The sequence below is a fragment of the Acinonyx jubatus genome, chromosome D1 (assembly GCF_027475565.1).
Source record: "Acinonyx jubatus isolate Ajub_Pintada_27869175 chromosome D1, VMU_Ajub_asm_v1.0, whole genome shotgun sequence".
Lineage (NCBI taxonomy): Eukaryota > Metazoa > Chordata > Mammalia > Carnivora > Felidae > Acinonyx > Acinonyx jubatus.
This window is the reverse complement of record NC_069390.1, coordinates 49,619,585-49,633,268: the sequence shown is the minus strand read 5'-3', so window position 1 is coordinate 49,633,268 and position 13,684 is coordinate 49,619,585. Positions and strand designations below refer to the sequence as shown.

Below are 13,684 nucleotides of genomic sequence, written 5' to 3'. Positions count from 1 at the left end.
AGGTTGACAGTTTCTAAAAATGTTCAATACACACTTAACTTTTTAAATAAAAACCCAGAAACCTAATTCCTGGGTATATACTTAAAAGGAATAAAAACATACGTCCACAGACTTGTATGTAGAAGTTGATAGCAGCTTGATTCATAGCAGCTCAAAGCTGGAAACAACCCATATGTTCCTACACTAGTGCCTGGAGAAACAAACCACAGTATATCCGTGTAACAGAATACTACTCAGCAATTTAAAAAAGTGCTGATACACTCAACATGTGAATCTCTAAAGCATTATGCTAAATCAAAGAAGCCAGAAACAAAAGCACATGTGCGATATGACCCATTTATATAGAAAAGGTAAAACTGTAGGAACAGAAAGTGGTTAAGTTGTTGCCAGGGCAGAGTAAGGGATTAGTTGCCAAGGGGGAGGGAACTTACTGAGAAGATGTTAACGTTATCACGATTGTGGTATAATCATACCACTTGACACATTTGTCAAAACTCATCCAACCACACATTTAAAACTGGTGAATTTTATTGTATTTACATTTTATGTTTTTTTAGGTTTTCATTTATTATTTACTTTCAGAGAGACAAAGAGTACAAGCTGGGTAGGGGCAGGGAGAGAGAGAGGGAGAGAGAGAATCCTAAGCAGGCTTCACACTGTCCGCACAGAGCCCGATGCTGGGGCTCAAACCCACTTAACTATGAGATCATGACCTGAGCCGAAATCAAGAGTTGGACACTCAACTGACTGAGCCACCCAGGCACCCCTACGTTATATTTTTTAAAAATTTCTAAGAGCTCTTTTCTGGGCTGACAGCTAACCAAGAAATGATAAGACATTGTTTACCTTCCCAGTCTTCCATGTAAGGGGCTTCCTCAGCTTCTTTCTCTGGAGTGGGTCTGTCAGTGAATTTTCCTTCTTTCATGACCCTGGTGATTTCTCGGAGCTGATGCAGCAAACGTTTTTCTTGGTCAGAAGTCACAGTCTGTGCTCTGCTTAGAAATATCAGACAACCCAGCCATTTAATGGTAAATACTGCTGGGCAATGAATATAGACAATACTATGATCTGTCTGGATCCTAGAATAGGAAGTCCAACAGCAACAGATAAGTATTCTAGGAATTGATTATGGAATTGCATAGCTGATGACTAGGTATGTTAGTTCAGTGTTCTGATTTTACAAATGCAGACACTAAGGCCCAGAAAAGATCAAGTGTTTGCTCAAGGTCTCACAATGAATTATGGTCAATACTGGGACCAGACCCAGATGTTTCAGCTTTCAGTTTCAGTTCAATCTCTAAGAAATTTCACCATTACTCTTATTACCCATTTACTACAAGCCACTTTTCTTTGAAGCAAGGTCATTAGAAGAAAATATGCTGGCCCATCAGCCTTAACTAGGGAAAAATATGCTACTAGGCTGGAATCACCAGGCTGCATCTATTTGTGCAGAAATAAAGATATGCCCTAACATTTCAGAGTTAGGTCATTCTGAATCAAATCACCTAGACCAGAGAAACTGAAGCCCACAGAGGGGGATTCCACATTTATTCTTATGTCTAGTTAATGTCAGCACTTGAACTATGACTGAAGTCCCCTGACTTCTGATAGCATTCTATACGATTTTTTTTTAAAGTTTATTGAGAGAGAGAGAGAGAGAGAGAGAGAGAGAGAGAGAGAGGAAGAGAGAGAATCCCAAGCAGGCTCCATGCTGTCAGCAGAGAGCTTGATGTGGGGCTCAAACTCATCAACTGTGAGATCATGAGCTGAGCTGAAACCAAGAGTTGGACATCAACCAGCTGAGCAAACCAGGCACCCCTCTATGCAATTCTTAAAGCATAGTGCTCGAGCTCCAGTTTAGAAAACCTGGATTTGAGTCCCAATTTAACTGGACGGTTCTAGGTACATGTCTGTAAAAATAAGATGAGGCTCAAGGATAAAGGCAGGACTATTTTCTTTGAGACAGAAGCACTGCATCACACTCATAGGCAGACAAGGTTCTACTTGGAAGATGGAGAACTGGTTTGGGACCGGTATTAAGCAGGATTTAACAGAAGCTACTTATTCTCTTCTTAAAAATCCAGAACATTCAGAGGCCATATAACACTCCTGAAGGAAAAATGACATTCAATACTGGCCTCATGGAGGTGCCATCAATTTTTCTAATCAGCTAGTCTGAAGCCTGTGTTTTTATCCTTAGTGTAACAAACTTAAACCTTAATGACTAACAGGAAAAAAGTGTTTCTCCCTCCAGTGTTAAGATGGATCCTGAGAGACTTAACAGAAACCCATGGGGGAGGGGAAGGAAAAAAAAAAAAAGAGGTTAGAGTGGAAGAGAGCTGAAGCATAAGAGACTCTTAAAAACAGAACAAACTGAGGGTTGATGGGGGGTGGGAGGGAGGGGAGGGTGGGTGATGGGTATTGAGGAGGGCACCTTTTGGGATGAGCACTGGGTGTTGTATGGAAACCAATTTGACAATAAACTTCATATATTGAAAAAAATAAATAAAAATAAAAAAAATTAAAAAATTTAAAAAAAAGATGGTAACTGACGGTGCAACATTTTCACAGACCTCAGTGGGAGGAAAACAAAACCACCATGAGCTCTACTTTTTCCACACTAAATGGCCTCAAAGCCATGAACTGAAGAAGCCTGTCTGTTACATATTCAGCTAAAATCTTACATTTATTGGGCCTCTTACAGCTCTATTCCTCCTATCAGTACAGGAGTCCTGACTTGTCACAACTGCTCATCAGCTCTACATAACTCCTAATTCTTACTATTAAAACAAGATGCCCCCGTCTGTGGGGGGCATCTGGGGCAGCTAGGGCACCCCTAGCTAAGAGAGCTTATGTGCTAGTATTAAAAATATATAAAGAACTTATAAAACTCAACACCCCAAAAACAAATAACGCAGTTAAAAAATGGGCAGAAGACATGAAAAAACATTTTTCCAAAGACAACGTACAGATGGCCAACAGACACATGAAAAGATGCTCAACATCACTCATTCTAAGAAAAATACAAATCAAAACTACAATGAAATACCACCTCACACCTGTTAGAATGGCTAAAATTAGCTACACAGGAAACAAAAGATGTTGGTGAGGATGCACAGAAAGGAGAACCCTCTTGCACTGTCGGTGGGAATGCAAACTGGTGCAGCCTCTCTGGAGGACAGTATGGAGAGTCCTCAAAAGGTTAAAAATAGAACTACCCTATGATCCAGCAACTGTACTACTAGGTATTTACCCAAAGGATACAAAAATACTGATACATGCACCCTGATGTTTATAGCAGCGCTATCAACAATAACCAAATTATGGAAAGAGCTCAAATGTCCATCAACTGATGAATAAAGAAGATGTGGTATATGTATATAATGGAATATGATTCAGCCATAAAAAGAATAAAATCTTGCCATTTACAACATGGATGCAGTTAGAGAGTATTATGCTAAGCAAAGTAAGTCAGAGAGACAAATACCATACGATTTCACTCACATGTGGAATTTAAGACACAGAGGAACATGGTGAGGCAAGGAGAGGCAAACCATAAAACAGATTCTTAAGTATAGAGAACTGAGAGTTGCTGGAGAGGAGATGGATGGGAGGATGGGTTGAATGGGTGATGTGTACTAAGGAGGGCACTTGTAATGAGCACTGGGTTTTCTATGTTAAGTGATGAATCACTAAGTCTTAGACCTGAAACTAATACTACACTGTATGTTAACTAACTGGAATTTAAATAAAAACTTGGAAGAAAAAAAAAAGCCTATGTGTTTATCACAAAGCTCTTACTCTTGGGCTGCACATGTTACTTCTCTGGACTGTCCCCAGGGCATTTTGGTTTTTACTTAATGAAACAATCTGGACTATGTTTCCTAACTCCTAGAAAACCAGAACCCCTAATTTTAAAAGGAATTGCTAGGCTAGAAGCAGAAACAGGCAAGTGAAACATTCTCAGAATCTAAGTTAAAGCATCCTCTTTTACCTCTGAACAAATATATTCCTATTGTACATATCATGTATTAGGCAATTAATCATGGCCCACCTTACATCTTCTGAATTTATGTAATGAATGTTTTCATAGATTCCTCATTGTCTCAATTTGGTTTGATAGTCATGGAAGGCACTGATAAGTTCAGGATGGTGTAGGCACAGTGCCATGAACATTGCAAGTGCTCAATAAATATGTGTTAGTTTAATTGGTCCCCATTTCCTTACCATGCATTTTCTCCCATCTTCTAGAAATCTGGCTTCCACTCCATCATTTTACCACAACTTGTGAAAATAATCAATGATACTTTACTCAAGTCCAAGAATCTTTTCTTCACATCTCATTCTTCTCGACTTCTCTGTACTGTGAACTATCCTTTCCTTGAAATGTTCTCTTCCCTTGGCCATTGAGACATTCGTAATTCCTCCCACTTCTTTTAACCATCCCTTGGATCTCTGATCCTGGCTCACTTTCCCCCATCCACCTCCTAAACACATGGTTTTCCTGAGGGATCGATCCTTGGGCTCTCATTTCATTCTTATAGTCATGCCTTCAGGAAGCTAACCCAGTATCACAAATTAAACCACCACCTCTACATAGATGATGCCCAAACTCTACCTCTAATCTTGACTTTTCACATGAAAACCAGTATCATCTAGGCATTTCCACTTAGAGGTCTTGCCGTTAATGAAGTTAACCTTAAATTCACTCTTCCAGGTCCTAGTTGGCCCAGGATAAGGAAAAGCTGCATGAGCAGCCAGGTTTGGAGAAGTTGGGAATGGCAGATTCTAAGATGCTAGAAAAATGGAAGTTCAAGTTGGAACTTTTAAGTTTCATAAAATCAGAGGAGCCATCAAATTCTGAATCCAAAAGGAAAGCATGGAGAGAATGAAACAGTTTCTTATAACACCATTCAGGACTAGAACAGAATTCAGACCAGCAAAAGACTCCAGGCTACTGCCACACAATATGATGCGCCTTACGAATCTGATCTCATCTTTCCCCATGGCCCTTACTCTTACCTCCAACCAAATGACCTCCAAATTTGTGTCATTGTTCCTGACTTCAATACCCAAGTTTCCTATTGTTGTTGTAGATCATACATAACATGTTCTGATGGCACCTCAACCAAATTCAAAGCTGAACTCATGATCTCAATCCCAAAGTCTCATCTTCTTTCTCCTCTTCTGTGTTTTTATCTTGGTTGATATCATAACCTTCCATATAGTTTGGGCTATAAGTCCTCCCAACTCATCTTTAGTTCTTTCTTCTCCTTCACTGCTCTTACCTAGTTTTCCTTTGGGGGAACAAATTCCTTTTCTGCTCATAGCGCAAAGGTTACAATGAAGCTATGCATCCCCTCACCTCTCCCCTTCAAGGGTGGCCACATGGCCCACAGACAATCATCACACTCCATCCCTTGGTTGCAGTGACTGATTCAGTGATATATACAGGATCCAAGTTAGGGTAACTGTACTTTCTCCTAAGACTCGGTCTTGAATGCAGCAAAGCCAGATCTGAAAACTTTTCATATTAATTCATTCTAGCATCAGTCCTTGAAGAGACTGTCCATTTGTTCCTTCCTCTAAATCCCCAGAGCTGCTCTGGTTCCCACTCTAAAACCTGGATCTTCAGCTATTTTTTTGATATTGTGACCTACCCCATACTTTTCCAATAAATTCTGTCACCTTCTCCAAGTTTTTGCTACCCAGAGTTGGCTGTTTGCTATAAAGGAAACCCTGAAAACAGCGTGTGATTTTTTTTTTTAAAGTTTTTATTCACTCATTTATTTATGTAACGTCTATACCCAACATGGGGCTCGAATTCACAACCCTGAGATCAAGAGTCACATGCTCTTCTGACTGAGCCAGTCAGGTGCCCCCAGCCTAGGACTTTTTCCCCCTCCATCAAGTCCCCTTAATTTGGCCCATTTCCACCCTCACTGGCCTGTTTATTACCTTTTGCTAGAACTTTTTCAGTAACCTTCTAACATGTAGTCACTCTACATATCACTAGAAGAATTACTTTTCTAAAGCACAGAAGATCATGACATTTCTCTTCAAAAGCCTTCAGAGGCATTCCACTATAAAGACAGAATTCCAAATTTCTCAGCCTACCATTCAGGGCCTTCCAGTCTGGGCCTAGTTTACTTTTCTAATTTCTTCTCCCCTTACTTACCTCCCTACCCATTTACCGCAGCCCTGATGTTCTCCACTCTAGTTACCTAGGACTACATGCTATTCCAAAACCATGTCTTGACTCTTTCACCTTGTTTGCTGCTTATGCCACCCTCTCACTCTGAAACATTCCCACCCCCCGAACCCTGCCTGTGGAAATCCTTTCATCCTATAAAGGCTTATACAAATTATTTCTTTTCCATAGAGCTTCTGTGGTAGACAGAATGATGTTCCCTTCTCCACTCCCCAAATAAGTCCACATCCTAACCCTGGAACCTAAAATGATACTACTTTATAGATCAGGAGACTTATGGTTGCAGATAGAATTCAGGTTGCAAATCAGCTGGCCTTAAAATACAGAGATTATCCTGGGTTTCCTGAGAAGGCACAATGTAATTATAAGGGGTCCTTAAAGATGGAGGACAGAGGCAGAAGAGGTCAGAGTAATATGATGTAAGAAGGTCTCAACCCACTATCGCTGGCCTTGAAGATGAAAGAAAAGGTCCACTGAGCCAAGGAATGTGGTCTCTAAACGCTGAAAAAGACAAGGAAATGGATTTTCCCCCAGAGCCTCCAGAAGGAAATGCAGTCCTGCCACCTTGATTTTAGCCCAGTTTAAGACTTCTAACATAGAGAACTGTGAAATAATAATTGTGTGTGGTTTTAAGGCATTGTTTGTGGTCATTTGTCACAGTGGCCATAGAAAACTAATATACATCCCTGGAGTATAGTTGCCTGAGATATAGTTCCTTATAGAGAAAATAATACCTGCCATTGACAACCACACAGGGCTGCACAGAACAAATCAAGCTAGGTGCCAAAGAAGATATTCTTATTATTGCTGAAATGGCCTGCTTTACTTAAAGTACTTTCTTTATATCTACCTCATTCATTCTTTCAACATATACTGACATTGTCAGTGCACCAGCACTAGGAATAAAAATTTGAACAATAAAAATTTCCTGTCTTCAAGAAGGTTATAGGGCATTAGGGAGGACAGAAACGTTAATGGAAGATCAGAAAGTAATAGGATGCTTAATATATTCAGCAAACCTAGGTGGCATGGGAGCACGCCAGAGGGATGTCTGAGTTTGAGGTTCAGGGATGCTGAGAAAAAATGATGTCTAAGTTGAGACCTACAAGAGAGAGTTAAAAATGAGGATATATGGGATAGGGGTCAGGGAGACATTCAATAAAGGAGAAAAGTATATGCAAAGTCCTAGAAGCAAAAGCAGATCAGTATTTTAGAGGAAAAGCAAGTAGTCGTTGTGGCTGGAACACAGAGGGAGTGATGGAGAAAGCAACAAAGGTAGGTAGAGTCATGTCACCCACACCATTTAAGCCAGGTTAAAGATTATGTACTTTAACAAGAGCAATAGGAACCCGTTAAAGGGTTAAGAGAAAAAAAGATAATCCATTTGTTTGGAAGAGAAAGCGAATCAAAGAGAGGCAAAATTAGAGAAGAGGAAACCACATGAGATACCACACAGGACAGTCCTGATCTATGTCAAAAGTCAAGGCTCAGGGCAAGATCCCTGATGAGCAAAGATGCAAAAACTTCAACAAAATATTAGCAAACCAAATCCAACCATACTTTAAAAGTATCATTCACTATGATCAAGTGGGATTTATTCCAGGGATGCAGGATGGTTCAGTATCCACAAATCAATCAACATATACATCACATTAACAAAACAAAGGATTAAAACCACATGATCATCTCAATAGATGCAGAAAAAACATTTGACAAAATTCAACATCTATTCACGATAAACTCTCAGCAAAGTGGGCTTGGAGGGAACATACCTCAACATAATAAAGGCTATACAGGATGAACCTACACCTAACATCATACCCAATGGTGAAAAAGTGGAAGCTTTTCCTCTAAGATCAGGAACAAGACAAGGATGTTCACTCTTGCCCCTTATTTTCAACATAGTACTGGAAGTCCTAGCCTCAACAATCAGACAAAAATAAATAGAAGGCATCCAAACTGGTAAGGAAAAAGTAAAACTGTCATTATTTGCAAATGACATACTATATACAGTAAACCCTGAAGACGCCACCAAAAAACTATTACACCTAATAAATGAATTCAGTAAAGCTGCAAGACACAAAACATACAGAAATCTGTTTTATAGAAACCTGCATTTCTATATACTAATAATGAAGTAGCAGAAAGAAAAATAAAATGTACGATTGCACCAAAAAGAATAAAAGAGAAATAAATTTTAAAAAATATATTTAATTATTTGTTTATTTTGAGAGAGAGACAGAGACAGAGAGAGAATGAGAGCAGGGGAGGGGGCAGAGAGAGAGGCAGAAAGAATCCCACGAATCCCAACACAGGGCTCGAACCCACGAACTGTGAGATTGTGACCTGAGCCAAAACCAAGAGCCAGATGCTTAACCAACTGAGCTACCCAGGAATAAATTTATTCCACCGAGGAATACATTTAAGGAAGGAAGTGTGTGTGAACAAGACTAACACCATCTTGTACAAACCCACCATGATGACCACTCTGTGACCTGAAGCCTTCTTCAGTACAGCACTACCCTCACACACATATTCTTTTTGTTTGGACACACCCTTAAGTAGACCCTTGGGGTATAAAATCCTTGAATCTTCTCTGGAGATAGGACTGTGATTCTGAAACATTTCTTCCCAGTTCTCCCAGAAATACTGCCCAATCTCCAGGGCTATAAAAGCAGGTCTTATGGGAAGTGGGTTGTGGAGATCTACTCATTTTGCAGCCACCCACAACACACTTCTGCTCATAGGTCCTTTTAATAAACCATTTATTGGCATCTGGATTCCTCATCCTTCCTCTTCGATCTTATGTCACCTCAGGCCTTTGGGGATCATTTTGCATATATCTCCCTTTCATAAATAAGGTGAAAGACCTATACTCTACAGCCTATAAGACACCAATGAAAGAAACTGAAGACAATACAAACAAATGGAAAGATATACCACAGTCACCAACTGGAAGAATATTGTTAAAATGTCTATACTACCCAAAGCAACCTACAGATTCAATGCAATCTCTATCAAAACACCAACTGCGGGGCGCCTGGGTGGCTCAGTCGGTTGAGCGTCTGACTTCAGCTCAGGTCATGATCTCATGGTTTGGTCCTTGAGTTCAAGCCTGGAGCCTGTGTCCGGCTCTGTGCTGGCAGCCCAGAGCCTGGAGCCTGCTTCAGATTCTGTGTTTCCCTCTCTCTCTGCCCATCCCCCACTCATGCCCGTCTCTCAAAAATACATAAGTGTTAAAAAAAAAATTTTTTTAAAGAACAAAACACCAATGGCATTTTCACAGAACTAGAATATAAAAATCTGAATAGAACCACAAAACACCCCAAACAGCCAAAGCAATCTTGAAAAGGAAGAACAAAGCTCAAGGTAGCACAATCCCAGATTTCAAGATAAACTACAAAGTTGTAGTTATCCACTATGGTACAGTATGTACTGGCACAAAAATAGACATATAGATAAATGGAAGAGGATAGAAATCCCAGAAAAAACCCCCACACCTATGTGGTCAATTACTCTATGATGACAAACGAGGCAAGAATATACAACGGAAAAAATACAGTCTTCAATCAATGGTGTTGGGAAAACTGGAGAGCTACATGCAAAAGAATAAAGCTGGACCACTTTCTTATATCATACACAAAAAACAAACTCAAAACGGATTAAAGACCTACATGTGAGACCTGAAACCATAAACTCCTAGAACATAGGCAGTAATCACTTTGACATCAGCCTTGGTGACTTTCTTCTAGATAGATCTCCTCAGGCAAGGAAAACAACAGCAAAAATAAACTATCAGGACTACCCTAAAATAAAAAGCTTTTGCACAGCAAAGGAAATCATCAACAAAATGAAAAAGCAACCTACTGAATGGGAGAAGATATTTACAAATGATATTTCCAATGAGTTAATATCTAAAATATATAAAGAACTTTTACAACTCAACACCAAACCACTTCCCCACCACCAACAAACAACCCATTTAAAATAGGCAGAGGACCTGAACAGGTATCTTCCCAAGGAAGATATACAGATGGCCAACAGATGTATGAAAAGATGCTCAACATCACTAATCATCAGGGAAATACAAATCAAAACCACAATAAGGTATCACCTTACACCTGTCAGAATGGCTAGAATCAAAAAGATAAGAAATAACAAGCGTCGGGGCACCTGGGTGGCTCAGTTGGTTGAGCATCCGACTTGGGCTCAGGTCATGATCTCACAGCTCGTGAGTTCGAGCCTTGCGTCAGGCTCTGTGCTGACAGCTCAGAGCCTGGAGTCTGCTTTGGATTCTGTGTCTCCCTCTCTCTCTCTGCCCCTAACCCACTTGCATTCTGTCTCTGTCTTTCTCAAAAATAAACAAACATTAAAAAAAATTTTTTTTAAAAAAGAAGTAACAAATGTTGGCAAGGATGTAGAGAAAAAGAAACCCTACTGCACTGTTGGTGGGAATGTACACCGATGCAGCCACTGTGGAAGATGGTACAGAGGTTCCTCAAAAAATTAAAAATAGATACACTATATGATCCAGTAATTCCACTACTCGGCACTTACCCAAAGAAAACAGCACCATTAATTCAGAAAGTATGTACCCCTATGTTTACTGCAGCATTATTTACGACAGCCAAGACATGGAAGCAACCCAAGTGTCCATCAATGGGATGAATAAAGAAGATGTGGTGTGTATATATGTACACACACACACACACACAGAGGGATGTTACTACTAAGCCATAAAAAAGAATGGGATCTTGCCATTCACAATATGGATGGACCTAGAAGGTTATTATGCTAAGTGAAATCAGTCAGAGAAAGACAAATACCATGATATCCCTTACATGTGGAATCTTAAAAAAAACAAAACAAAACAAAAAAAAAACAAAACAAAACCCAACACAGAAACAGACTCAAATACACAGAACTGGTGGTTGCTGGTGGGGGAGTAGGTGAAATAGGTAAAGGTATTAAGAGGTATAAACTTTGTTATAAAATAAATAAGTCATGTAGATGAAAAGTACACCACAGAGAATTTAGTCAATATTGTAATGATTTATGGTGACAGGTGGTAACTATACTTATCATGGTGGGCATTGTGTTTATACTGAAACTAACAGAACACTGTATGCCAACCTCAAAAAAGAAAAAAAAAAAGGTAAAGGCATTCATTCATTTTCATTCATTCACTCATTCTTCCCTTTCAGCTAATACTTTTTTAGGGCCTACTGTTGGCCTATGCTAGGCTCTGGGAATAATACAGATAATCCCTGCCCTAGCAGAGCTTAGAATATTTTGCACAGAGACAGAATTATTAACTAGGAATAAATAATAAGACATGGTGATTGGTAAGACACAGAAGTGAAGGAAAAGGGAACTCAGGAACAATATCTGATTTCTGCTTTGGGCAATTAAATAGATGGTGGAGCCATTTGCTCCTATTAAAGGTGAAGTAGGGTCAGCTGGGGATAGATGAGGATTTTCATTTTGCACATTCATTCATTCATTCATTCATTCAAGAAACATTTATCAATTGAAGATGGGCAGTTAATCGAGGAGATGTGTTCAGCAGGACCCTAAATACAGAGGTCAGGAAGTGAAGGATCTTAGCAAAGAATGCCATGATTTACTCTTCTACCATGATAATACATGTATACAAATGCTTATATCAAAAGTATTATTTTTCAACAGTAAGAATTTCCTTAGTATCTATTATGTGAACACAGTGAACAAAACAGACTAAGTCTGTCCTCAAAAAGTTCATATCCCAGCAATGCATGCCATAAGCCCACAGTCCCACATGCATCCTCAACATGCCTGCTACAGCTGTTTTCTACCCAAGGCTGCACCCTCACTTCTCCTTCAGGCCATGCCATGCTTCCAGGAGGTGAATGATTACAACTGGATATACTGCTTCAAGAAGGAAATTTTGCTGATCATAGGGACAGAAATAAGGACACTTCAATTCTGACTCCTGGATTCTTTCCTTAAGCTGTGTCCTTGGGATGGATACTGTGCTAAGTATGATACGTAATCTCTTTTTTCTGTCTCAAGCAGATTAAAAAAGGGCATAGCTTTAAGTAAAACCAGATTATTAGACAGCTATGAAATCATCTTCAATAGAACCTGGCTACTTGGCCCTGCAGCACTGCTCCTAAACTTGCCCCTCACAATAATGTGCACACACTGAACACAGACTCTTGAAAGCTGAGACTCTGGTAAGCAGATGGAATGAAAATGGAAGTGCTTAGTGAGAAATCATATGTAAATGACAAATAAGTCAACAATTATATAAAATGAAAGTAAGTCGTCCAGAAATCAAAAGCAAAATTTTGAATTGATTCTCTAAATGGGAAATAGCCTGAGTCCTCTTATGTGAAAACCTACCTCTCACCATTAGGTCCCACTCTGTTGATTAATTTTTCCATGGCTTCCTCAGTCTCCTTCAGTTTTTCTTGCAGTTGAACAAGCTCAAAGTTGGCTGAAAAACAAGCATCACTCTTAAGAACCAATCATACACAACCTCCAAAGCTCTTTTCTGAAACTGGCTGGCTGGGACGCCCCACCCTACTGCGATTCCACCTGGTTGTGAAATTCAGAATAGAGGCTCCGAGTCCCTCCAGCTGGTCCCATCAGGACACAAAGGGTCTCACAAAGAGGTGAGACGTCAAGGATTCGTGTTTAGGGAGTAATGAACAAATCACTCTCTTACACACAGAAACACAGCAGACCCAGCTAAAGAAAATACCTGGGAGTGAAAAAAATACCCCTACATGGTCACCCAAGAAGAAATGAAGAAGATAAACATAGTCCTTCTAATCCAAGTGATGCTGGGGGTTAAAGTACCAAACCTGCAAGGTACTTCAGAAAAGGAGTTAAGACCCTGAAAAGAGCAATATTTCACCTGCACCCAAAGTTTGAAAACCTATCTAGAAGATAATGGTTTAAATATTATGCTTCTTCAGTAAGGGAAGTCTTGAGCTAGGGCTGAAACCTCCCTGCCCAAGGTTTCCAAACGACTCCTTTGGGGTGAAATGGTGTAACCGTGGCTCCCAATATTCTCAATAAAGTTCAACAGAGATCACATCTATCTACCAAAATTAACATTAAGACCCTAAAAGTAAATCAGAAAAAAATAAGTCAATGAGTACACGAAATGAACTTTAAGGCAGCAGGAAAATAAAATGCTGTTTATTATGCAGACAATCCAGTTTTTCTGTTTCATACCTGAGTACCCTTCTACTGAGATATATTTAGGAGGTCACTGTAAAATATAGTATCTCAAAGGCCTTTTAATACTTCTAAAACAAATTCTTATACATGCAGTTAACATCTGAAAAGTGTCTAGAGAACTGTGCCATGTAAATGTTCATTTTTATTTTCTGCATGATTCAAAATTGAAAAATAAAAAGTAGATATAACTGCTACATTATAAAACAGCTGCTCTCAGGAATTCATTTTATTTACTTTTGTTTT

At 39.5% G+C, this 13,684-nt stretch overlaps 1 protein-coding gene across 12 annotated transcripts in view; it reads right to left on the bottom strand.

The window, feature by feature from the left end:
• Positions 1–13,684, bottom strand: part of RIC3 (RIC3 acetylcholine receptor chaperone) — a 65,441-nt gene that overhangs the window by 18,338 nt on the left and 33,419 nt on the right. For 10 of the 12 annotated variants that reach the window (XR_008290475.1, XM_027073222.2, XM_053203513.1 and 7 more), the window contains 2 exons: positions 12,596–12,689; positions 847–995 (listed from right to left, as the gene is read on the bottom strand). Coding sequence is in view for 11 of the 12 variants with exons in the window: in XM_027073222.2 (XP_026929023.2) it covers positions 847–995; positions 12,596–12,689 (243 nt within the window). In the remaining variant the exon portion in view is untranslated. The remainder of the gene's footprint in view (positions 1–846; positions 996–12,595; positions 12,690–13,684) is intronic. The other 2 variants (XM_027073220.2, XM_053203518.1) reach the window with 1 other exon arrangement.